The 27,818-nt window shown below is 32.6% G+C and overlaps 1 protein-coding gene across 2 annotated transcripts in view; it reads right to left on the bottom strand.

Moving 5' to 3' along the window:
- Positions 1 to 1,977: 1,977 nt before the first annotated feature.
- LOC136025156 (uncharacterized) overlaps positions 1,978 to 27,818 on the bottom strand; it is a 73,206-nt gene continuing 47,365 nt past the window's right edge. The window contains exons 4-6 of one of the 2 annotated variants that reach the window (XM_065700922.1): positions 20,726 to 20,958; positions 15,008 to 15,109; positions 1,978 to 3,774 (exon numbers count right to left, since the gene is read on the bottom strand). In XM_065700922.1, coding sequence (XP_065556994.1) covers positions 2,764 to 3,774; positions 15,008 to 15,109; positions 20,726 to 20,958 — 1,346 coding nt within the window. In that variant the 3' untranslated portion in view covers positions 1,978 to 2,763. The remainder of the gene's footprint in view (positions 3,775 to 15,007; positions 15,110 to 20,725; positions 20,959 to 27,818) is intronic. The other variant, XM_065700912.1, reaches the window with a different exon arrangement.

The following is a 27,818-nucleotide window of genomic DNA, read 5'->3' as shown; positions in this document are numbered from 1 at the left end:
GCTACTAACAATAATCAATGAAGTAAAAAAAAAACTAATTCAGATTTCTGTATCTTTTCTCATTTGTATAGGAATATGCATTCCTGTGATCATAAATGTTATGTGATTGTCTATAGAATATGAAAGAGATTCGCAAAAGACGACTACAAGTAAAGGGGGGGGGGAAATTTCAACTAACTGATTGGTTGACCCAAAACTTTTCTGACAAGCTGTTAAAGAGACAGACAAAGCTCAGGGGCCGAGTCTCCTTTGAATTTTTGTAGTCTGTATTTGCAGATGATACATTTTATATGATCGATTATTTATTGGTTGGATTTATTACTGTTTGGTTACTAGAGATTTAAAAAAATGGCGTTTTACCTTGGTTTTTCTGAGTTTAAACACATTAATTTGTGTACCGGTAATAAAAATGGATATTTTCTTTCCGTTAAATTCCAAATCTTGTTAATTCCAAAATACACTGAATATTTATATTTAATTCAACTTGATTTAGGCGAAAAAGAAATTTCATTTTCAATTTATGAAAATCGCGGTCGTTTAAATTTTCTATTTTAAAGTTGTCTTATTACAAAGCTATAGAAGAATTTTTAGGAGAAAAGGGGGTGAAGGAATAGGGTCTCAACCTTTTCTCCATCCAATGTTGGTTTTCTTCGTAAAGAATACACATTCTTAAAATTGTGTTTCGAATTTTGTTGGCCCACAGTTTGGTATGCATTCAAAGGGGGGAGGGAATTAGTAAATGACCAATTATATACTAAGAAATGCTTAAGCCATTGATATCTTGGGGTAGGGGTTAGACTGAAACCTTGTTCTATGCTGCAAAGCCTGACTTACAGAATAAAAGCTTAAACCAGACCTCTGAAATTAGAAATGTATTTGTATCTGTAACTGCCTAAGAATGAATAAAAAGTCCCCCAAGGGCCAAGTTTTATTTACAGTTTAACATTCTTAATATATATAAAATTAAAGGTTATGGACTTAACCAGGGGCATAGCTTTCTAGGAGAAGGTTTCTGAACTTGTCTTCTAGAATGATCTCATAACAATAGTATTTATCCACAAGCCATTGATTCTACTTCATGATGCGCCAAAGGCTCTAAGCCTTGTCACAAATTTAATAAAAAAACAAGTTTTTTCAACTGAAAATAAGGAGTAGCCTTAAAACTGAAAATGAACAGAAATTATTACATATATGAATGGGGTTGCACCCTCTTCAACACCTCGCTCTTCACACTAAAGTGCTTTAAAAAAAAATGCGGATTATTGTTCTAATTAAACGGCCTTTGTATTTCAGTAGTCATTTTTAAAGAATCGGGACAAAATAAACTTTAGCGTAAAGAGCGAGGTGTTGACGAGGGGATGACCCCCTTCATAAACGTAATAACTTCTGTTTGTTTTAATTTTAATGTTGCTCCTTACTTTAAGTTGAAGAAATTGTTTTTTATTTAATTTCTGATCGTTTTTTAAGTACTGCAAGGAAATCTGGTCCCGATCTCCACGGAGAAATCCCCGACTCTCCAAGGAAATGTCCTCTATTCAATTTAATCCCGGGGAAATTTTACCACTGACAATTACTCTTAATTCTTTTTTAGCGCAGTTCCAGAAAGCTTTGGCAATCGCAACTTTTCTTTCTTTCCCTAAGTCTTCCATGAACACCAAAGTATATATATATATATATATATATATATATATATATATATATATATATATATATATATATATATATATATATATATATTTGAGTATGATATATATATATATATATTTGAGTATGATGGTAGTATATTCGAGTTTAACACAAAGACGCAGTCTGATATTAAGCTGAGATTTCAGATGCTTGTGATTATCATGACCAGTCGACAAATATATAAATATATGTATATATATATGCTCGTATCAACAGAGTTTCTTGACGTTTTGAAAGTGACATTTTAACATTTTGTTAAGTGCTCCCATTTATAATACCATGATGCACAAAACTTACAGAGCCCCAAGGCTCGCTAATTCTCCACGAAAGTTCTTATATCACCTGCACGATATAACAGCCTAAAATACATTATATGGATAAGAATATACGAAGTACATTAAATGATTTTATGAAGACCAAAATGTACATTGTAATATACAATTTTAAAACACACTAAAATAAGTACCTGTTTGCTTGTATCAACGGTGAGATTTTATACTGGTTTAAACTGACTATTTTCTTCACTTTCATTACTAAACACTGGTTTATATGCTAGAAAACTTTTTACAAGATGAATAATAATTTGTTATGCCGAGGTAGTTGAGCATTCAGCATGTGTCTCTTATTTTGACGTTGGGGTATAAAAAATATTTATTTTTAGGGTTGTATATTCTTGATGGGTAAAGGGAATGTGGCTTTTTCGATGCATGCATACTATTGCCCTTTCAAAAAATAAAAAATCATTTCGTAGTTGACGTGTATTTATTAACCTAATATCTTATATTTGCTAATTTTAGATCTTTGAAGCAAATACCTCCCTCTTACAGACTTGCCATGCCCTAAAAAAAGAAATATTATTTTGTCTCGTATGCAGTATAGGGTTTCATAGTTTATGCAACTTATCATTATAATTACTTCATTATCATCGATATCATTATTATTATAATCTCATTATCATTAGTTTAATCTCATTATCATTATAGCATTATCATTATCATTACATTATAATTATAACTTATAATTATCATTGTTGTTCCATTGTCGGTTGCATAGTTTATGCAAACTTATCTACTTTTATCAACAAAAATGTTCTTGACTGGCGTTGAGTAGAATATTTTCTTCATTTTCATCGCTGAAAACAGTTTCATATGCTAAATAAGTCTTTCTAAGCTGAAGGAGGCTTTTTCGTCTTTCTCTATGTCTAGTGACATGAGGCAAGGATTCTCCATCAAAAGAACTATTTCTTATATCCTCCACGACTGGGAGCTGTTCAACCACATCAATCATTTCAGTTGAATTTTCATCCTCTTCATTAGCTGATGAGGATGCATTAGAAGTCTCTTGAGATGACAGAGTGACCTTTGTTCTATATTTTTCCAATAGTGTCTTACACTGTGAGTGTTTCGGCTCAGAATCACCACGCTTCATTGACTCAAGATTCTCAGATCTTGGCTTTTCTTGTCGGTTCAAAGCTGCAAAGGAGTTTCGGGACACTTTTGGCAAAGGTAAAGATATTGAGACGTTGCTTAATTTGGGTGCTCTCTCTAGTTTGTTTTCTTTCATGTTGATCACTGTTGCAATTGATGAATTACTACTAACTGATGCTTGTGAACAAAGAAATGATGGAGCTTGAAGCCGGCCAAAGATAGGCTTTAATAATTTTTTATTTTTATCATCACATTCTAAGTTTAAAGTAGATTTTTCTTTCGCTAAATTTACACGTGATTGTGCTAATTCAACAAGAACATTAAGCCAAGGATCGGTGTGGCGTCTATAGGCTGCCCAGCTCCTGAATTGTTTTTGATTGCCTTGGCGATGCTGAACAGGTGAAAAATATAAGGGTTGAACTTCTTTTGCTCGTTGGTTCTCGTGTGTAAATATAGTTATTGTCTCTGCACTTTTTGACCGTCGCAATTCATGTATTAGTTGTATCTTGGGAATTTCGCTTCTCTTATTTCTATTGCTAATGCTAGATGGTTCTTTATCAGTTGATCCAGCTTTTTTTGTGGAGACACTTGGATGGCCAATGGTTTCTGAACCAGCATAAGTATCTGCCTTGCACCAAACATGATGACCACATCTGGTAATCTAAAAAGTCAAATAGTTTGAATTACAGCAACAAAATGTGAATTTTTTAAAATGTAAATTCAAATGTTCATGAAAAAAGTGTGCTGATATTACCGGGCTTCTGTCGAATTCAAGTGAGATTTTTTTTTTTATGGTTAAAATAAAATAATATGACATAACAAGTTTCACACATTTCAACTTTCAACTTTTTTACAGCCTTTCTTTGAGCGAAAAATGTTTTTATTTTACTTTTTTTTTCCAAATTTTTAGAAATGTTTAAAAAGTCAAATTTTGAGACATGAAACGCCGAAAAACAAAAACGTTGCATTATATGACGTTGCATGCAGAATGGTAAACGATTGCTTTGGTTGTCTTGGTCTGTTGATTCGAAAAATATAAGTAGCACTTCGTACCCGTTTTAGTAAGTTGACGCAAAAAAATGGCATATACACCATACAGAGAGACAGAAAACTTATTTTAAATATCGTTATGAGTTAAAAACCTCGCGTTCTTTTTGCTGGCTAAAAAATTCACATACAAGAGCCTTGCTTAAAAATAGTTGCTTAAAATAGCACAATGTCTGACAATCAGGAAATTTAATGCTTTAGGAATGATTCTCAAAGGGTGAGGCCTTTTTTTTCTTCTGAGACAAGGAATAATTTGGCTTAAGACAATACGTTACAAAAATAAGTCAGAGAATTGTAGTTATTTTTCAAAAAGAAGGTGTATGACAGCAATGTCTCTTTTCAGCTTTTCAGACTGTATCAAAAATACATTGAATGCTGTAAGTTTTCTTTTCTCATCTGAGAAAAAAGGCGACACCCGTGTAATTATTTGTTGTTGTACTTTTTATTTCCCCGGTGGTTATAGTATCGAACCAATGGTCCTAAGAGATTGAGATAGGGCTTGTTCCAACGAAAATCAAAAGTTCTTGCACCCTTTTTGAGTGACCAAAAAGAGGGAAGGCAACTATCCCTCCTCCCATGGCCCCTTTTCCTCATAAAATATCCGATCAAATTTTGAGATAGCCATTCAATTTAGAATAGTTGAAAGTTCCAGTAACTATGCCTTTGGGGACGATAAGGCACCTCAGTGCCTCTGCGAAACAGGTTGTGATTTACAGAATTTGCTCGTTGTTTGCGTATCGTGTTTGTTATTGGGAAACATTAATCAGGAATCATCAGGAATAGAAATTTATCAGGAATAAATTCTCGCCAGGAATAAATTTTTCAGGAGGAATTTTACACGGATGGGGGAGGGAATTAGATTTCCTGGCATGATTTGAAAAATGGTGAGAAATTAAATTTTTTCAAATCCTATTTTTTTAACTGAAAGAATGGAGCAACATTAAAACTTAAAAACGATCAGAGATTGTCTCGCACATGAAAAGTGCTACCCTTTTTCAACCCTTGCTTTTCTTTCTAAAGCTTGACTTTCTGTCACAATTTTTTAAGAAAAACTACTCAAACACAATGGCCGTTGAATTTTATTGAGAAGTGTTTTTAAGAACTTTAACTCTTTAGCGTAAACAGCCAAGGTTAAGGAAGGGGTAGTCCCTATCATATATGGAATAGTCTATGTTCTTTCAAAGTTTTAATTTTGCTCCTTATTTTTAGTCGAAAAATGTGTTTTTCTTTAATTTAACATTTTTTTTAACACATTTTTGTTGAATGAAAAAGAATTGGCATTTTACTATGATTTTAAATGTGTAAAATTTAGTAGCTTATTAAAATTCATTAGTCCATCTACTAATAGCTACAGGGCTAAGAAAATTTGCCCCATTTAAAAAAAAGTAGCAAAATACTCTAAAGGGTGAATGATCTGGACAAAAGTTACACTATCAAATTCAACTTTTGAAAGAGCCCTATTACAGAGGTCTCAAGCTCTGCAATGCGGAATATCATATTTTTTAACCAATACTAAAAAATCAATCAAATTTAACCTTTGGAAGAGCCCTATTGCAGAGGTCTCAAGCTCTGCAATGCGGAATTTCATATTTTTTATTTATCCAGCACTGGTATATGCTCTACACCCAACAAAATAAATATGTCTGGTAATCTGAAATGTTAATAAGCTTTTCAGAGCTGTTTTTCATCTCGGCTGCGAGTCCAGGGGACTTTTTGGTCCTATGTCAATTCCAAAAAATACGAGAGTTTGCCTGAGACTCTAAGCGGGCAAGGTCACTTGCTCGCCTATGAACCCAAGTAAATTCAGTCCCACGCTTTGCATACAAGTCCAGTGGATATTGTCAGTCATGAGCCAACCCAAATATATCGATCATCCTTCAGAACTATGACTATCTACCTTATAGTTCTGCCCTCAAGGATCGATGGATGATTGACTATCTATCAACAAGTGAAAATGATATCATTTTCATGCAAATCTGTAAAAGGCTTATACCAGCTTTGCCTCACATTGAGACTATTTGTCTCGGATTTACTTCAATTAGCCGTGGCTTGATGGCAACTTGATTTTAATTCAAACTTGTAGACAATCTTTCTGTTCCTCTATGGGGTATATTACCTTGCTTTGGCTTACTGACACGGGTATGAACTATTACTTACACTTTGCGAATCCGTATACCCTGTCTGAGCATGCGGCTTTAAACTCCTATTGAAAAAAGGGCAAAACTTGCATTTTTTCGGACACAAATGACCATAGACGCGTTTTTTTTGTTTTTTTGGGGGGTGGGGTATAAGTATTTGCTTCGCACCAAAATCTCAATCAAATCGTAATCAAAAACCACATCTGGTATTCCGAGAAGTCAAATAGCTTGCGTTACAACCAGAAAATGTTTGGCTTTAATACTTAAATTCAACATCAATTTAAAAAATCCAACTGAGAGGTCCGGGGACCATTTCAACTTCAAATGAAAATGTTTTCCTTCAATATACGGCAAAAATGAAAAAAATAAATAAAATTTGGTGAAAAGGCGGATTCCTATCTTTAACTATTAATTAACAAAATTTTAGCTAAATAATTTAAACATTAAGTTTAAATATTTTTAACTATAAATTCGAGTAATAACAGTTCTAACAAACAATTCCGAAACAGTGAGTCTTTAGCACCTAAATTCATCATCAATATAAAAGTATTTGCTGAAAAGACTTGACCTCAATTTAACTTCAAATAAGATTCCTTTTCTTCAACACGGAAATAATAAGGAATATAATTTGTTGAAAAGGGGGATTCTTATCCTCAAATATTAACATAAAAAAATTTTAGCTAAAAAATTTAAACAATAAATTTTAAATAATTTTGGCCAAAAACTCGAGCAATACAAATTCTAGCTTTTTAACAAGGAAGCAGAGGACGTTACTTTCCTTTTTTAGATTTGTATACTATGTCGAAAATATACCACATATATATATATATATATATATATATATATATATATATATATATATATATATATATATATATATATATATATAGTGTACGTTTCTTGGCCAAACGAAGAATTTCTATTTTGTTTATTGCAACAAAATAATATGCTACATGCAATATAGATACAGATTTTAAATGGTAAATAATATGAAAAACCTGTATTAAGAAAGTGAACATAAACCATGGTTGTCCTTGTCATTAGCATTCCAAGAAAGAAAGTACTGTCGAGAGAAGGGCACAAAAATTTGGAACATCAAATGATGAATAGTAAAACGAGAAGAAATGGTAAATAATTGTGAAAACTCCGCTTTGAAAAAGCAGGAAGGAACTCATGACCTTCATTGTCAGTAGTATTGTATATCAAAGAACATTCTTTAAATCAGGACAAAAAATAGGTATCTAGCAAATAAAAACGGTAACAGTAATAAATGGATGGTTAATCCAAAAAGTTCATATTGAAAGAGTGAAAAGTAGCTTGTGACTGTCCTTGTTAATAGCAATACTAGCTAAAGAATATTTTTGAAGTGAAATTTCTAGTTCTATATGAACCGAGGAAAGCTTGAGCCTGAATCCTGAAAATAGAAACTGAACTAAGAGAAAATCTACAGCGCCTCAATCAAACAGTTCGTGGTAACGAACCGTAGTGACGAGCGACCCAGCTTAACAGTAACCGAAACTCTAAAAACCGGAATTTTTGATACCAAAAGTTACCTTAAAAGAAATGTATTTTAATACTGATTTTAAATATATAAGTTTCATCAAAAGTTACCCATCAAAAATTACGAGCCTGAGAAAATTTGTCTTATTTTAGAAAATAGGGAGAAACGCACCCTAAAAGTCATAGAATCTGAACAAAAATCACACCATCAGATTCAGCGTATCAGAGAACTCTACTGAAGAAGTTTCATGCTCCTATCTACAAAAACGTGGAGTTTTGTATTTTTTTTCCAGAAGACAGATCACGGATGCGTGTTCATTTGTTTGTTTATATGTTTTTGTTGTTTTTTTTTCAGGGGTGATCGTATCAACCCAGTGGTCCTAGAATGTTGCAAGAGAGCTCATTCAAACGGAAATTAAAATTTCTAGTGCCCTTTTTAAGTGACCGAAAAATTGGAGGGCAGATAAGTACCCTCCCACGCACATTTTTTCCGTTACGTGGGAGGATCTCTCCATGGAGGAATTTATCATGAGGCAAGAGAATTTCCATGAATTGGGCGCAGGATTTTCTAGCATTATTTAAAAAAAAACAATGACAAAATAAATAAAAAAAAGTTTTTTCAACTGGGAGTAATGAGCAGCATTAAAACTTAAAACGAACATAAGATATATACATATATAAGGGAGTTCGTCTCCTCTACAATACCTTGCTCTTTACACTAAAGTATTTTTAGTAATTTCAACTGTTTATTCTACGGCCTTTGTGATTCAGGGATCTTTCTTAAAGATTTGGGACAAAATTCAAGCTTTGGTGTAAAGACCAAGGTATTGACGAGGGGGAGAACCCTCTCATATACGCAATGAAAATAAACAAATATAGAATTTCGTTACGTAAGTTAATTCGTAAGGTACGTATGTTTATTACTAACAAAAACATTTGTAAAAAAAAAATAAAAATCTAGTTGTGTTTTTAAGTAAACAAAAATTGGAGGGCAGCTAGGCCTCCTCCTCCGCCCCTTTTTTTCGAAATCGTCCGAATAGAGCTATGAGAAAGCCATGTAGCAAAAAAAAAAAATATGCAATTTTCGTTTTATTTATTCATGTGCAGTGAGCCAAAATCAAAACATGGATTAATTCAAAAATGTTCAGAAATTAAATTTTAAAAAATCAAGGTTTTTTAACTGCAAGTAAGGAGTGACATTAAAACTTAAAATGCACATAAATTATTTCGGATGTAAAAGGGGTAGTCCCCTCCTCAACGCCTCGCTCTTTACGCTAAAGTTTTTTTTATTGTTTTAAAAAGTAGAGTTGTGACAAAGAGTCAAACTTTAGCGTAAAGAGCAAGGCGTTGAGGACGGGACAATCCTTTTCATATACGGAATAATTTCTGTTGGTTTTAAGTTTTAATGTCGCTCCTTACTTGCAGTTAAAAAAAAGCTATTTTTTTTATTTAGTATAGTTATAAGAAGAAGTAGAAACTGCTAGCAATATTGAAAGTGCAGCAATACCAAAAATAGCAATAAGAAAATTAGTTGAAATACAAACATAAAACCAAAAACTTAGTGCAGTACCAGGGTGAAAGAGCTCAATAAAATAGAGGTTTCTTCTTCTGAGAAGAGAAGAGAAGAGAAGAGAAGAGCCTTTTTCAGCTTTTCAGACTGTATCAAAAATACATTTTATGCTGTAAGTTTTCTTTTCTCATCTGAGATTTTTCAAACAGTACAAAAGAGCTATAAGTAAGCAGCGATTCGGGATATAATAGAAAATAATACTAAAAAAGGAGTTTTAATGACGATACATCAAACAGTTCGTGAAAGACTGGTTCCGAAGATCTATTAGAAAACACAGCCGCATATAATCACATTCAGAAGATCTTAATCCATTGAGCTAAATTATATAAAAGCACAAACTACAAATATTATCTTATAAGATCACACAAAACAAGGGCTAAATATTTCCCATAGGGGGTAATAGGGGTCCCATAGGAGGTAATTGAGGGCAATTACCTCCTCTCCTTGAATGAAATAAGTTTAAACAAGTGGAAGGAATAAATCTGGCTGCTTACAAACTTTTCTGACAAAAACTTTGATTGTGGCAAGAGGCGGTGCTACTTTGGCAACAATTATTTATTTAAAACACAAATCAACCTGAGTAGAAAGACTGGTTCCGAACCCCTATACTGAAGAAAGAGTTTTAATGACGATTCATCAAACAGTTCGTGGTAAAGTGGTTCGTAATAAGACTAAGTGCTGTAAGCAATTAGTGACTCGGACCAATAGTAACCGAAACTCTAGAAAACAAGACTTTGAGTACAATAGGTACATCAAAATAACTGATATTATACGCTAATTCCACATATATAAAACTCATTAAATTTTATGCTACCCAAGAAAAGCCACGTGGTTTTCAAAAAAGGGGCTATCTGTATGATCGCCTTATGTTTCAAGCTCCTATCTACACTAATGTGGAATTTTTTTTTGCCAGAAAAAAGGCGACACCCGTGTAATTATTTGTTGTTTTTTTTACCCAGTGGTTATAGTATCGAACCAATGGTCCTAAGGTATTGGGATAGGGCTTGTTCGAACGAAAATCAAAAGTTCTTGCACCCTTTTTGAGTGACCAAAAAGATGGAAGGCAACTATCCCTCCTCCCATGGCACCTTTTCCTCATAAAATATTCGATCAAAATTTTGAGATAGCCATTCAATTCAGTATAGTTGAAATTTCCAGTAACTATGCCTTTGGGGACGATAAGGGACCCCAGAGCCCCTGCGAAAAAGGTTGTGATTTATCAGGAATCATCAGGAATAGAAATCTATCAGGAATATATTTTTGCCAGGAATGAATTTTTCCGGAGGTATTTTACACGGATGGGGGAGGGAATTAGATTTCTTGGCATGATTTGAAAAGTGGTGAGAAATTAAATTTAAAAAAAAATCCTATTTTTTTAACTGAAAGTAAGGACCAACATTAAAACTTAAAAACGAACAGTCATTATCTCGCATATGAGAAGTGCTAAACTTTTTTCAACCCTTGCTCTTCTTTCTAAAGTTTGACTTTATGTCACAATTCTTTAAGAAAAACTACACAAACACAAGGGCCGTTGAATTTTATTGAGAAGTGTTTTTAAGAACTTTAAGACTTTAGCGTAAACAGCCAAGGCTAAGAAAGGGGTAGTCCCTATCATATATGGAATAATCTATGTTCTTTCAAAGTTTTAATGTTACTCCTTATTTTTAGTCGGAAAAACGTGTTTTTATTTAATTTAATACCTTTTTTTATTACATTTTTGTTGAATGAAAAAGAATTGGCGTTTTACTATGATTGTAAATGTGTAAAATTCAGTAGCTTATTAAAATTCATTATAGTCTATCTACTAATTGCTAGAGGGCTAAGAAAATTTGCCCCATTTAAAAAAAAATAGCAAAATACTCGAAAGGGTGAATGATCTGGACAAAAGTTACACTATCAAATTCAATTTTTGAAAGAGCCCTATTGCAGAGGTCTCAAGCTCTGCAATGCGGAATTTCATATTTGTTATTTATCCAGCACTGGTATATGCTCTGCACCAAACAAAATAATCATGTCTGGTAATCTGAAATGTTAATAAGCTTTTCAGAGCTGTTTTTCATCTCGACTGCGAGTCCAGGGGACTTGTTGGTCATGTATCAATTCCAATAAACACGATAGTTCGCCTAAGACTCTAAACGGGCAAGGTCACTTGCTCGCCTATGAGCCCAAGTAAATTCAGTCCCACGTTTTGCATACAAGTCCAGTAGATATTGTCAGTCATGAGCCAACCCAAATATATTGATCAGCCTTCAGAACTGTGACTATCTATCTTATAGTTCTGTCTTAGGGATCGATGGATGATTGAGTATCTATCAACAAGTGAAAATGATATCATTTTTATGCAATTCTGAAAAAGGCTTATGCCAGCTTTGCCTCTCATTGAGACTATTTGTCTCGGATTTACTTCAATTGGCTTGATGGCAATTTGATTTTAATTCAAACTTGTAGACAAGCTTTCTGTTCCTCTATGGGGTCTACTACCTTGCTTTGGCTTACTGACACGGGTATGAACTACTATTTACACTTTGCGAATCCGTATACCCTGTCTGAGCATGAGGCTTTAAACTCCTATTGAAAAAAGGGAAAATTTGCATTTTTTTGGAGACAAATGACTATAGCGTGTTTTTTGTTGTTTTTTGTGGGGAGGGGGGGGCATAAGCATTTGTTTTGCACCAAAATAATGACAACCACACCTGGTATTCCGAGAAGTCAAATAGCTTACGTTACAACTAGAAAATGTTTGGCTTTAATGCTTAAATTCAACATCAATTACAAAAAATTCAACTGAGAGGTCCTGGGACCATTTCAACTTCAAATGAAAATGTTTTCCTTCAATATGGCAAAAATAAAAATAAAAATTGTTGAAAAGGGGGATTCCTTTAACTATTAATTAAAATTTTTTTAGCTAAATAATTTAAACATTAAGTTTAAATAGTTTTAACTAAAAAGTTGATTAATAACAGTTCTAACAAACAATTCCGAAACAGTAAGTCTTTAGCACCTAAATTCTTTATCAATTTAAAAATATTTGCTGAAAAGACCTGACCTCAATTTTTCCTTTCTTCAATACGGAAATAACAAAAGAATATAATTTGTTGAAAAGGGGGATTCCTATCCTCAAATATTAACAAAATAAAATTTTAGCTAGCAAATTTAAACAATAAATTTTAAGTAATTCTAGCCAAAAACTCGAGTAACACAAATTACAGCTTTTTAACAAGGAAGCAGAGAACGTTATTTTTCCTTTTTTAGATTTGCATATTATGCAAATCTATTTGCATATTAATATATATATATGTATATATATATATATATATATATATATATATATATATATATATATATATATTGTACTTTTCTTGGCCAAACGAAGAATTTCCATTTTGTTTATTACAACAAAATAATATGCTACAAACAATATAGATATAGATTTTAAATGTTAAATAATATCAAAAACCTGCATTAAGAAAGTGAACATAAGCCACGGTTGTCATTGTCACTAGCATTCCAAGAAAGAAAGTACTGTCGAGAGAAGGGCACAAAAATTTGGAACATCAAATGATGAATAGTAAAACGAGAAGAAATGGTAAATAATTGTGAAGACTCCGCTTTGAAAAAGCAGGAAGGAACTCATGACCTTCATTGTCAGTAGTATTGTATATTAAAGAACATTCTTTACATCAGGACAAAAAATAGGCATCTAGCAAATAAAAAATAGTAGCGGTAACAAATGGATAATTATTCCAAAAACTTCATATTGAAAGAGTGAAAAGTAGCTTGTGACTGTCCTTGTTAATAGCAATACTAGCTAAAGAATATTTTTGGAAGTGAAATTGGATATTCTAGAGCCTTAAGGCTCTCTTTCATGGTTCTTTTTAAATATTTTTAGTAACTATACTTGCTTTGTTTTAACTGATTAGCGATTTCTTTGGATACAACTTACAACTTGATTTAATTCATACTATTAATACAAGTTGATAGACATGATCGTTGGATACCTTTTGCTAATTTGAACTACCTACATGATATACTCTAGGTAATTAGCCGTTTCTCATTATGTTAAATAAAATAAAAACTAGGTTTTTTTAACTGAAAGTAAGGAGTGACATTAAAACTTAAAACGAACAGAAATTACTCCGTGTATGAAAGGGGCTGTTCCCTTCTCTACGCGCCGCTCTTTACGATAAAATTTAACTCTTTCTCTCAATTCTGCTTTATTAAACAGTAAAAAACTATTACATAAATTATTCCGGATGTAAAACGGGGTGTCCCCTCCTCAACGCCTTGCTCTTTACGCTAAAGTTTTTTTATTGTTTTAAAAAGTAAAGTTGTGACAAAGAGTCAAACTTTAGCGTAAAGAGCGAGGCGTTGAAAACGGGACAATCCCTTTCATATACGGAATAATTTCTTTTCGTTTTAAGTTTTAATGTCGCTCCTTACTTGCAGTTAAAGAAAAATTATTTTTATTATTTATTATAGTTATAAGACGAAGTAGAAACTGCAAGAAATATTGAAAGTGCAGCAATACCCAAAATAGCTATGAGAAAATTAGTTTTATTTTAGTTCTCATTACTAATACTCAGAACTCAGTTGAAATACAATAATAAAACCAAAATTTAATGTAGCGCAAATGTGAAAGAGCTCAATAAAATATAGATGGAAGTTTAAAAAAAAGCTCCTGATCCCCTTTTTGATGAATTTAGTCTTTGGTTTTTTAGAATGAATTTAGCTACCTTCGGCTAAATATGAAGCAAAAAAAATAATAAAAGCAGATAAAATCGATATACTTCTTTAGCTTTATTTTTTTAATCCGCTTCAAGATTTTTTGGGGTAAAAGTAGAAGGCATTGGCAGTTCCTTTTCAAACAATTCGTGATACGAACTGAAAGTAAGGAGCAACATTAAAACTTAAAGCGAACATAAATTGTTAAGTATATGAGGGGTTTTCCCCCTTGTTAATACCTTGGTTTTTACGATAAAGTGTTTTTAGTACTCTCAAAAGAGCTATTTATTCTAATTAAACAGCCTTTTTGATTCAGGAACCATTCTTAAAGAGTTTAAACGAGAGTTTGAAAGAGAGAACGAAATTTTGAACTTTAGCGCAAAGAGCGAGGTAATGACAAGGGGGCAAATCCCCTCATATGCACAATAATTACTCTTCGTTTTCAGTTTTGACGTTCTTCCTTACTTTCAGTTGAAAAACTTATTTTTTTTTTAATTTAATTTCTCTCAGGGATGAACCTTAGTCTTTGTTTCATGCAATATATCCCTCTTACTTCTTTCTTATCGCTTTTTTTGTCAAGTCCTTTTTTATTTTTTTTCATAATTTTCGTTTTGTAGAAGATTTAAATTCTTCTGTTCATCATGCCTGACAATTACGAGCTCATTTCTCTGTTGGGGGTGTTTTTTCTTGCTCTATTGTACTGAATCAATGTTTTCATATATTTAGTCCATGAAAATATAATGCTCAACCTTACATATATCAATATTAATTAGTTCAATCGTTTTTGGAATTTTCACTAAATTCTTTTAATTTTCTTATGCAACGATTTCAATTCGCCATGTCGTGGATTGAAATTTGACTCCCTTAAAACAAATCGATCATTCTCAAAGAAAACTTTGTAGCTTATTTATACTTACTGCACAGGAAATGTTGGAATCACGATACGTTGACTGTTGTTGTTTTAATATTGGCTGGTTGCCATGGCTGTGTAGTGGAGTGCCATTGGTGCTATTTTGCTCCTAAAATAATTGATACTATCTAGTTATTAATAAAGTGACAGAATATTGGAGATCGATATCAGTACTTAAGATTATTCTCGTCAGAAAAAGTTGTAGAGTAGATATATTTCCGAAAACAACTAGGATTTCTTTTTTATAGATATTTAATCACTTTCCTTGGAGGGGGTAATCATTCTCTCTTAGAAGATCTTGAGAAGCATAATTTTAGCTGAAAGTTTTTAGCGACCTAATTTTGGAGAATTTTAAGATATTCACCGATAAATGTTAAGTCATTCAAAAAGAAGCTGCTGAAACGGAAAATGGAGAAAAACAACCAAGTTTCTGTTAAAATAGTACCATTGTAGTACTATTGGTACTATTGGTGGTAGTACTATTACTATTATAATAGTACTACTGGTGGTAGATCAACTTGTTTTTGGCCAAAGCCTGATTTTTTCTTGCACCTTGTTATAAAACACCTTAAAGTTACGGTGGGAAAAATGTTGGAAAGAACTATATGGTTTAAAATTTTCAGCGATACAATTTTCTGAGCCTTTAGAGAATTTCTTTTTATTTTATGAGAAGCATTCAGAAGTAAAACTAAAAAGAAAAAAACAAACAGGTATTTTAACCAGAAAATTTAGATATTTGATTTTTCTATCATAGATAATTTAATATGCATCTTCATACCTTTCGAACCTGTATTTGTATGGAAAAATTTTTGGTCGTCATGAGAAACAAATCAAAAGGTAATAGACATAAAACAATTAAAACTAGTAAAATGTCTTTTTAATTGTACAGTAACTCGGTTTTGGTCCAGGCTTCCTGAGACAATTAGGCACCTTGTAGTAAATGGCATTGGCGGGAGGAGGAGAAATTTAACCTCAACCCCTAGAAAGTCCTGAAAAGGACATTCTTGGCTTAAAATTTTCAGTAACATATTTTTTCAGACAGTGCAAAATTTCTCTGGTTTTTGTCAAGCATTTTGAGTCCTAAGAAAAATTTCATTTGACCTCAATATATTAATATATGGATATTACTATCTAAAAATATATATTTATATCATATAGACTTACGTTTAACATACCCGAAAAAAATTTTGTCTATCAAGAAAAGCTACTAAAAGGAAAAGAAACGTTAAATAGCAGAGCTAGGTAGAACCCATCCCGAAGTTCAATATATTTGATTTCTTTTCTGGAATTCAAATAAGACCAGCAAACTAAAAAGCTTCATAATGAATGCTTGACTCTAAAGAAAAAAATGCTTAGGAATTTAACCACAAAGCGAAACTTTTCTGTCTTAACAAGAGGCCTTTTCTATTGACAAACCCCATTGTAAAATAATAGTCTGGATTAAAAATGTTCCCAGTATGTGATAATGTTCATAATCTAAATTACGAATTCTAGAATTTTATGAATTCTATGAGGATTGCCGATTTTGCCCGGGCACTTGTCAGGCTTATAAATTTTTCTGTTTCACAATTTCTTACTCAACAATCCAGTTTCATTAACTAAATTTTAAAAGCTATTACAGTTGCCCTGACGAAAAAAGACTGGGTATAAAGATTGGGGCTGTTCCGGTGTTATAGGATAGTTTCAGTATTTTGCTGTTTCATAATCTCTTTCACCCCTATCTCTAAAGGGAAATTGTGGTCTCAATGTGGCGTCAGGGTGGGTATTCATAGAGTTTGCCTAGTCAGAATAGTGACTGCATACGGCCCTATAGGGTGACTCTTAGGAGCATTATCCCTCGAGAAAATCATAGCCTAGTAAATGATACAACACTACACTGGATTCTGACAAAAGGATTAATCTTCTGGGTCCTGTTTGTTTTAGTAGGCTTTTTTTTGTACAGAATAACTTCTTCTAAGCTAATGTATCTATACGTAGGCTGCCTCCTCAATGTGGTATAATGTTTGAAAGTATGAATATATGACGAATTGGAGGCGATTGGCCTGATTTTTTTTGTGAAGGACGTTATTCTGGTTTATGGTAGAGCATCACCAAGTGTTGAAAACCATGTCTTGATGAAGGTGGGTCCAAGGTTGCGAAAGCCTCAATTAAACTGGAGGTCTCAAGAATTTTTTCTTATACGGTTCTAAGCCGGCTTAAGCGCCTTTTGTACATTTGAAATGTTCATCCCTGATATGCACAGGTAAGACCCGTTACTTTTATTTGAGACCATAACAGTTCCAATGATTCAAATAACACGAGAATTGCAACTTAGAATGTTACAGCGTTAAAATTTAGCTCACATGTTGACACTTTGACATACAATTGCGAAAGTATTAAGAGTTTCAGAAACTCATCTCCCAAGATTTAGAAACATGAAATTTTGTGATATTGAATTTGTTTATTCCGATAGAAAGGATGTGATACATGAACAGGAAGTAAGGTTGACAATAAATGAAAAGCTTCTAACTATTGCTTATGTTAGGAAGGTATTAAAATAAAATGCTAGTTGCTAATTTTATGATGCATAAGTGCGTTATGTATATAGCCTAATAGTATATAGTCTTATTGAACCGACTGATGGAGACGATAATGACTCGGATAGATTTTAAATAGATTTATTGCAACCATAAGACAGGGTATTTTTGTAAGAAGATTCTAATCCCAGATTGGTTGAAATCAGGGTATATGGAATATTAGCATGAGTAAAGCTGGAATACGGATGGAAAGTACCCACAGCAATAGGCAGCAGTAAATTTGAAAGTACAACAATATAGATATAACCAATAAGAAATTTCGTTATTAAATTGCAAACATCATGATGGGTTGGTTATCATGGTACTCACATGATGGTAAGACGTTCAGCCCAATTGACTATGTTAGGGTAAATCAAGGACTCACAGGATTAATGTAAGACCCTAGGATAGGTAGGACTGAGATTGATGATGTTAGAAGTGATTATAAGTATCTAGTAGTCTCTAGAGCTTAATCGGGAAGCACAGCTATCTTCCAGATGAAGGTAACTTTCAGGTGACTTGATTATGATATACTTTCCAAGAATAATCAATGTGAAACCTGAGAATTTTGAAGAAGACGGAGGGAATTACTTTATTAAAATAGATAGTGAAGTAGCAGAGAATGATTTAAGGAGGAATATTAAAAACGCAGCTTGGAATATTCGTTTTTTTCTGTCACCTCTGAGTTTAACTCCGGTCTGAATAACAAGCGCAGGTTTCAACGTAATGCATTTTTTTTTCGTTTCAATTACAGCTTCCGTAAGAGCTAAATAAATCAGTTACTGAAGTGGCAAATTCTAACGGCAACGCTGATGCGAGTAAATCCAACGAAAGTAACGCCGACTTTGTTGGAGGAAACGATGATAGCGATTGGAGTTACATAAAAAAAAATTTTCTAGACAAAAAAATTTGCTTTTTAATTTTTTTGTCCTAAAAGTACCTAAATTCCTGATTTTTTTTTTCCGGTAAACTACTTTAACTGAATGCAAGACGACAAGATTCAAGGAAAATAGGAACTTCTTGGGAGGTTGTAAAGAGGAAGACTTTGAATAGATTGACGTGAAGGAGGAGTGTGTGTAGCTGTGTTGGCCTTAGAGCTACTTGGTGCTGCAGCGAGTTGTTAGCAGTAGTAGTTCTGGCGTGCCACTTATTCGCCAGTGCGCTTTAAGCTTGTTTTGCAAAAGAAGTTTTTGAGTGATAAATCATGCTGGTCTAAGAGAAAAATTAAACGAATAAGAGAAACAATAATACTGTGAATTAAGAATAAGTGAAATGGAAGCAATAATAAAATTGCCAAGGATCTGAAAAATGACTACGGGAGAGAATAGTATTAAATAGTAAGGTAAAACTCTCCTAGACTTTGATTGTTCAAAGTATTTGAATGTCTTAGATAAAAATGCCAGACAAAGGAATACATTATCAGAGGTTTGAGATTTCAGGGTTTAAGAAGAGATTTTAAAATTAATGCTAAAAAAAATTAGCCACTCATACTGGGAATAAACAAAAGTGAATAAGTGTTGTTTGGTAACCAGAAGGTTGATCAAGTCGAGAGATTAGCTTACCTGATTGCATTATTAGTAAATATGATGGCGGTAGTAAATATGTAAAAAATAGAAGTCGGCTATTGAATGATCGCTCTGTAGAACGAGGAGGGAGGCAATAACTCACCAATTTTTTCTTTTATAATTCCCTCGATAGACAAACGAAAATATTATTTTAATTTTTCTTTATTGACAGATTGGTTGGCAAAAGTCTTAATTACGTTTATGTTTTGGCTTGGCAAAATGTTATGACTTATTTTACTTTTGAAAATTTCATATAACGACACATAAGAATTACATGCAATCAAAATGCACAGAGTCAAAGCAAGGACGGGGTTACCATCACTCTACTTGTCAACAGATTAGTATATACAAATAAAACTTATACAGTAATAATTGTTCTTTTCGTTTCGAATCAGTACGGACTGTTTAGATAAACATAATTCTAGTGAAGACATTCGCCTTCAAAGGGATTTTAAACCCAACTTCTTGCGTGTAAACATTTATATTATTGAACTGTCGCTCTTTTTTTGGCAAACAAAGGGGAGACACAAGTTTTATGTATAAATGCAAAGACAAAAAGTTAGCTGGGTCTTAGCTTTGCTTCTGCTTATTCACGCTTATAGAAAGTAAGTCTAATATGTTTCTTCCTATTTCTTAGTTTTTACCATTTTAAATGCTAGTAAAGGGGTCAAACGCCCTCCATCGATTCTGTAATAGTATTAGCATCTTCTTTCAAACAAAAACATGTTAACCTTACTATAGTTGTTGGAATGCTTGTTTTTTTTTCATTGATAATGAAATTTTACTTATACCTAATAAAAGAACAGGAATTGAAGACGATTTCTGAGTTTATGAATAATAGTAACCAAAATTCTTTCACAGGTATAGAAAAACCTAAAAGTTTATCAATAAAGAAGATAATTTTTGCTAATTAATTTAAAATTCAAATATAGTATTTAATTAAAATCAAGTAGTTGCAGGCATCAGGGCTTCTTTAAATTCTAGTAAAGGGGTTAAACGCCCTCCACCAATTCTGCAATAGTATTATCTTCTTCTTTCAAACAAAAACATGTTAGCCTTACTATAGTTGTTGTAATGCTTGGTTTTCTTCATTGATAATGAAATTTTACTTATAGCTTATAAAAAACAGGGATTGATGAAGATTTCTGAGTTTATGAATAACAAATTTTGAATTTTTAGCTGAACAACTTAATTTACTGTACAAATAAATTAATCCTGAAAACAATTCTGAAACAACTTTAATTAATTAACCAAAATTCTTTTCTTACTAATAAGCTCTTAGCTTGTTTCTATGCCTATGTTGGCTTGTCTATTCTTTTACGAGGTTAGGATTTGTCAATATTTTGTCTATTCATTTATCACTCAGTTAATTCAAATCTTTTACTCAAGGCTTAATGAGGGCATAGTCGGGTATCACAGCAGAATCTGGACAATATACTCCTTGCTATGAAGCCCCCCAAATACATCATTCACAGTACAAAGTATAACTACACCAAAGCTTAGGGGTGGTCACTTCCATTCTCCCCCTCCCTTCGTGCACTATCGATTCAACATGGTATAACTCCAAAAGACACAATCAAACATATTTTGATTGAATTTCGTTACCTTAAAGACGGGCTGGTAGGGTAATAGCATTCTGATTTTGCCCCAACGGTTAAAAAACAGTAAAACAGATGCAGCCCAAAATCCAAGGACAAGGAGAACAATCGAAACTTCTTCGGCATGTACTTCAATTAGAGGCTCCGCTGTTTCGTTTAGAGTGTCTGGCCCTGATGGCACAGGAAGAACAGGTACAGGAAACTGATTTTGCCACTGTCGCTGATTTCTAAGCTTGTATCCTGAAATGGCATTTACGTTTTTAAATCGTCATACAGTAACAGAAACATTGAAATAAGTCAAAGTTTTGGAATAGTATTTTATATTCCTTAGAAACTTGATAAAGAATTGGAAACTTCACACAGTTTTGAGATTTTATGTAGGATGTGAACCTGAATCCACACAACAACCTAGTCAAAAACTTTAAAACTAAATCCAAGGCATGTATGGTGGGCTCTTAGGGCACATAAAAAATGGTCACGATAATCAGGCTTAGCCGTTGACACTGATTTCCGAGCTTGTATACTAAAATCTATTAATGGTTTTAAGATATGTTTACAATTATCTGTTGCATTATAACGAATTAAGAATTGCTGTTCTTCTTTATCAAAAAGTATGACTGGTCCTGAGGGCCAACATCTGTCTTAAAATTTATCTAATGTTATGAAATTAACTTTGTCTTACTATACGTTACTAAATAAAAAAAACAAGTTTTTTCAACGAAAAGTAAGGAGCAACACTAAAACTTAAAACGAACAGAAAGTATTCTGTATATGAAAGGGACTGTCCCCTCCTCAACTCCCCGTTCTTTACGCCAATATTTTTTATTACATAAAAAGTAGAGCTGTGACAAAGAGTCAAACTTTAGCGTAAAGAGCGATGCATTGAGGAGGGACAGCACAAACATAATATATATGTAATAAAAAAAAGTCTCCCTTATTTGTTCGTTTCAATAATCTTAGTTATTATGATATATTTTTTTCTTTTCGCTGTTGCTGTTGTTGATATTTTAAGAAATAAAACGACACTGTTCAAATAGACATCGTTTTCATTGGAATGCTAATGTCAGTCAAACTGTTTTGAGAGGGAGGGATCGAAACAAGTAGCACCAGTCTTATCTGCAAACCATTTTTAGCCCTAAGATACAGTTTCTTGTTGCTGGTTGTTGGTATTATAGCAAGTAAAACTCATTGCCTGAAATAAAAATAGGGTTCAATAAAACCCAAATTACGATATGGGCTTTTGGTAGGCTCAAATTTCTCTGGATATCTTACCTTACCGCACTTTAGCCTGCCGAATAAGCAGGTTTAAGAAAACATTGTTCTCTAAGCAATAAACCCAGTAATGAAGTCAGTAGTTTGAATAATTTGCCGCCTTACCCATGGGAAGCGGAGCGATGGCATCCCCATACATATCCTTATTGGATCTTTTGATTATTGTGAATAACGCAGCTATACCAAAAGCTACACAAGACATCTTAATACAGGAGGCAGGGCAGCTTATTGCCCTCTAAATGCTTCTGACTATCAAAAGTCACAAAAGAGCTCTCAATTTCTGATAGATGAGCCGCCTTTCAATTTCAATCAATCAATCAATCAATATTTATTAATTCAAATTAAAAATATACAGAAACAATATTATGCCCCAACAGAGAGCAGAGCTTGTAAGGCTGGGGCAGCATAAATGCATAAAAAAACACAACGTCTCGTCATACTAATAATTCTAAAAGGAGAGAGAAGAAACTAAGAAAACAAAAAAAAATACGAGGTAGGAAATCATAGAGGAGGCCACCCCAGCGCAAGAACACCACAGCAAAATACATACTAAAATCTATTATTAATCAACCCCGACATCCAGGCAAAGAATTGTTTTTGAAATATGTTTTTTCAAAGAAAAACGACTTGTGGACATTTCTACTGAGTTAAGTTTGTTTGCAATATGAGGAATCTGGTGTCTGATTGAGAATCTAGCTCTTTCTGATTTGATTGGCGGAAGGCGATACTTCTTGGAGCGGATGTAGTGGGCAGGAGAAGTGGGAGTCCCAATTATACCCAAATCACGGAAATAATTTGCTGAGGATTGGATATCATAATACCACATTGCTGTATGCACGTCCTTCAATTGTTGGAGATTAAGTATATCGCAAAAAATATATAAAGTTTGGGTTTCTGACAGATTTTTAAGTCTCGCAGGGCGATGAACAAAAGCACCCAGAATTCTAATTGCCTTATTTTGAATTATCTGAAGAGGTTGCAGATGGACCATAAATGTGTTGAGATAAACTATGGGGCAATAATTAAAATATGATTCAATTATAGAATGGTATAAAATTTTAAGGATGGAGAAAGGAAACACATGTTTCAATCTGTGAAGACAACCTAAGTGATGGGCAAGTTTCAATCTCAAATAATCAGAATACTTACGGAAAGATAAAAGCCAATCGAGAATAACCCCAAGGTAACAGCTTTTACTGTCACAGCCGTATCATCTGCAAAAATTACTGCTAAGCTACTATCTTGGGGTAAACACCTTGGGAGGTCATTTATATAGATCAGAAATAGTAATGGCCCCAATACTGATCCCTGGGGGACTCCAACATCATCAATAACGATATGGCTTGATAAATGTCCATTTATTTCTACCTGAATTTTTCGATCATGCAGGTAAGATTTTATTAGATCTAGGCCTTTACCTCTAATACCTGTGTTATTAATTTTTTCCATCAAGATTTCATGGTTTAGCGTATCAAATGCCTTTTTTATATCATAGAAGAGAGCAGACACATAATTATCATCATTTAGTGAATCATTAATCTCTAAGATTAGCGCAGCAATAGCTTGTTCAGTGGAACGACCCGACCAGAATCAAAACTGATTTTTAGTAAATAAATTCCTTTTATTAAAATAGAATACAATTTTTTCTTGAATAATTTTTTCTAGAACCTTAGATATTGGAGAAAGAATAGTTATTGGGCGGTAGTTGCCTACATCTGTCTTATCACCTTTCTTATGAATTGGAATAACCCGTGCAGATTTCCATACTTCTGGAAAGATCCCTGATGATATAGATGCGTTTAAAATGTGAAGCAATGGAACATGGATTACACAAGCAAGTTCTTTCAGAATATCTGTGGAGAGCCCATCTTGACCTAGGGAATTCCCACGTTTTAAATTCGTAATTACTTTCTGGAATTCACCGAAAGTAACAGGGGCCAGGAACATACTAGAATTTTCGGATGACAGTAGATAATCCTTATATGAATCAATTAAAGATTCAGGGGATTTCAGATTAGCAGTAGCACTAAAATGGGTAAAGTAATTACAACAATAATCTGCAACAACATCCTTCCCCTTCAATTCAACACCACTTTCATTTATGATGACTTCAGGATGTGCTATGTCTCAGTATTATCTCCAATTTGAAGTTTCTATGGCAGTTCCTTCTATACCAAGAACATTGGGGAAAAATAAGAAATAAATAATACATGAAAGTCAATTTGCTATTAATTTAGGTAGCTTTACTACACTGCCAATGCTACTTTAAAATTTGCAGTTTTACTGTTTTGATAGGTGTAACTGGTTATAGGAGAACAGGAAAAACAGAACAGGAAAAACAGAACAGGAAAAAATAGTTATAAAAAATCTCGTTCTCTCACTGTCACCGGGTTTTAAAGTTACATCCTGAAATTTATCCATATTTTGAAATTATCTCACTACTATGTTACTATAGGTTACAATTTGGAGCTCTCTCATTTCATTATGCATATCAAGATCTGAGGGCAAATGAAAAATAAGCAAAACAATCTAATTTTGATGCCATCGATGATTTCTAAGCTTATATCATAGATTTTATTACGATTTTTGCAATTCTGTAACGATTATCAATTACGATACATTAAATGGCGTAATAAACAGCTGTATTGTATCGATAAGTTTAACAGGTATTGAACGCAAAGTAAGGTTTTACCACTGTCACTGAGTTCTATAGGTTGTAAATGTTTGTTCGTAGTATTTACAAACACTTACATTCAGTAGTCACCAGCACAAGTATTCAGTGACGGCAAAGACTCCACGAACTGTGATGATCACTTATGGGTTACTCAAAAACGAAATATTTTCCTCTGATCGTACTTTTTTGCCATTAAGACAGTGATTGTGTATTTAGTAGAATGGCAACTCTAAACATGACCACTAACACATAATTTTTCCACCTTCACAGAAAATAATGGCTTCTATTATAATATTATTCTTTTATTACCGTTTTCATTCAGTATTTATGTTCCGACGAAGTGGAACAACAAGAACAACGTAGATTTTTTAGTAGATGGGTTTCTTCAAGCGTTGGAAGCTACTTTAATCTAATTTTCAGCATTTTTTTTTTATTTTTTCAGGCCACATTAAGTAACTTACCGCCAACTGTGACCTCTACTTTATTTTAATACCACTTAATTTGAAAAATTACAGCGTGATTATAAATTTTAGATTATCGATAAAAAGAAAAATAAATAAAAATTGATAAAAAGAAAAAATAAAATAAAAAAAGAAAAAATGAAAATAAAAAGAAAAAAATAAAAAATAAAAAGAAGAATCGAAAAATAAATATTAGATTATAAATGACGAAGTGGAACAACAAGAACAACGTAAATGTTTCAGTAGGTGGGTTTCTTCAAGCGTTGGAAGCTACTTTAATATAATTTTCAGCATTTTTTTAATTTTTAGAGGCCACATTAAGTAACTTACTGCCAACTGTGACCTCTACTTTATTTTAATAAACACTTAATTTGAAAAATTACAACGTGATTATAAATGTTAGGTTATCTATTTCAAATTTGCACCCCTAAAATTTTGAGATTTCTCTCCAAAATTGTCTCTCCTCTAGAACCACCTGTAGGGAAAGAGATGTCAGAAAACTTTTGAAAAACACAAGCCTGAATGTACTTTAAATATATCTGAAAATTCTTATGATTTTGTTCCGAAATAATTCAGACTACTATTAATGCAGTACGAATATTATTGTTAAAACCACTAAATCTCATTTTCTTTTCCAGTGTTTTCTTTTCATATTTTTCAATGAAAACATTTCTTTTTTCAATCATTTCATGCTTTTCAATGATTCTATTTCTGTCCTATTTGCAGACGTGGAGGGTGTATTAAAATTTATATTAAAATTTTAAAGCTAGAAAATCTTATTTTTCTGAACTGATAGATTTTAGGAATTTGAAGAGCCGTACCAACAAAGGGATACAATTTGACCTAAGCAAACATAGCAAACAGGAAGCATAGCACATTTTCACAATTTTGCCATTAACTAGGCTCACCTAATTACTTGCTGATAAGGTTTTGAAAAAGGTATATTTGTATCAATGTTAATGTGGAATATATTAGGAAGTATAATTTATATATATATGTATATATATATATATATATATTATATATATATTTATATATATATTTATATATTTATTATATATATATATATGTTTTTCACCTTTTTTATATCAAAATGACGATGGATTAATTAAAAAATTTATCCGCTCAAAGTAAAGAATGAAGTTGAAACTTAAAACGAGCAATAGTTTTAAAGCTACTTAATAATTTTTTCTCCAAATTATTGGGGGTGCAACTGTCTCTTCTTGCCCCCATTCCTTCAAGGACGCCAATGTCACTGTGTGTGTGATCCATATTTCTATGAATTTTTTCATGGTTTTCACTGTCTAGTAAAAGGATTAATCCCTATTTAAATTGTTATTTGTAGAAAATAGATGTTGCAAAGACAAAACTTATTTCAGAGCAGGGTGAAAATTGTTCATTGGGTATTTAAATCCTGCGTTGTGCACCACTCTGGTTTAATTATTTGTTATTATTTGTTCTTATTATTGTTGTTATTATTATTATTATTATTATTATTATTATTATTATTATTATTATTATTATTATTATTATTATTATTATTATTATTATTATTATTATTATTATTGTTATTATTATTATTGTTGTTATTATTATTTATTATGTTATTATTTGTTGTCTCATTAATTATTTGTTGGTTAAATTATTTGTTAGGCAAAACTTCATATTTTTTCTTTATTAAAAACGGATTTTGATTCGTGAAAGAACATATTTTTCTTGTTTTCTGCAGCATTTTCTGGAAGTGGAGCAATACATGGGTTTTGATAAGATTTGATACGAATTTGTTTGTAGTCATAATGCAATTAAAAAGCACAGGACCTGAATACACACTTTAAACACTATTCTCATTCTTGCAGGGAAGTAGCCCAAAAGAAATTCTCCAATAGCCCATTTTTTATTTTCTGCATATCTGCGAATATAAATTTTCTGAAGTCTGTTACTTTCTAGTGTTCCATTTTCAGCAATATTTGCAGAAAAAAGCAATCTCTTCAGTTGCTTTGTCTGCCAATTTGCCAAATTGGAATGCTAATCCCCGTTTCTGTTTCAAGAGAAGTTGAAATAGAGAAAACTTGTTATTTCCTGTGTCATATATAGCTAAAATACCTAACGTTGAGTATTTTTAAAGGACGTTCTTCCTTCTTTCTTAGAAGTGTTTTTATTTTCTATTTCTTAACTGAGGTTTTTTGTGACTCATCTTGTTTTATTTCCTGCTATACATAATTTTCTATTCTTTTTTTATTATTTTATTTTTAAAAGACGTTCTTCCTTCTTTATTAGAAGTGTTTTTTTTTCTATTTCTTAACTGACGTTTTTTGTGCTTCATCTTGTTTTATTTTCTGCTACACATAATTTTCTTTTTCCTTATTTAAAATCTTGGTGATAGCTCTCTAATGCAAAACTGAAGCTATGTAGATGAAGAGCTAACTTGATAAAAGCGTGATAACTATGTTTTAATTTGTGTCGTTTTTAAAACTGTGCAGAAAACCGGAAAACTATCGTTCTTATATTTTGATGGAAACAGTCCACTTTCCTGGCCCAGTAGTGGGCCGAAAACTTCCTATTTCTTATCAATTTGAAACTTATAGCCCTAAGTCTTTGGGCTTAGAGAAGTTTAACTTTCAAAAATTTCGGGTGGGGCATTGCCCCCTCTCAACATCCCATCCCTCAAAAAAGAGCATGGAAATTTTTGGCTC

The sequence above is a fragment of the Artemia franciscana genome, chromosome 1 (assembly GCF_032884065.1).
Source record: "Artemia franciscana chromosome 1, ASM3288406v1, whole genome shotgun sequence".
Taxonomy (NCBI): domain Eukaryota; kingdom Metazoa; phylum Arthropoda; class Branchiopoda; order Anostraca; family Artemiidae; genus Artemia; species Artemia franciscana.
The sequence above is the reverse complement of the archived record's forward strand: the minus strand, read 5'-3'. Positions and strand labels throughout refer to the sequence as shown.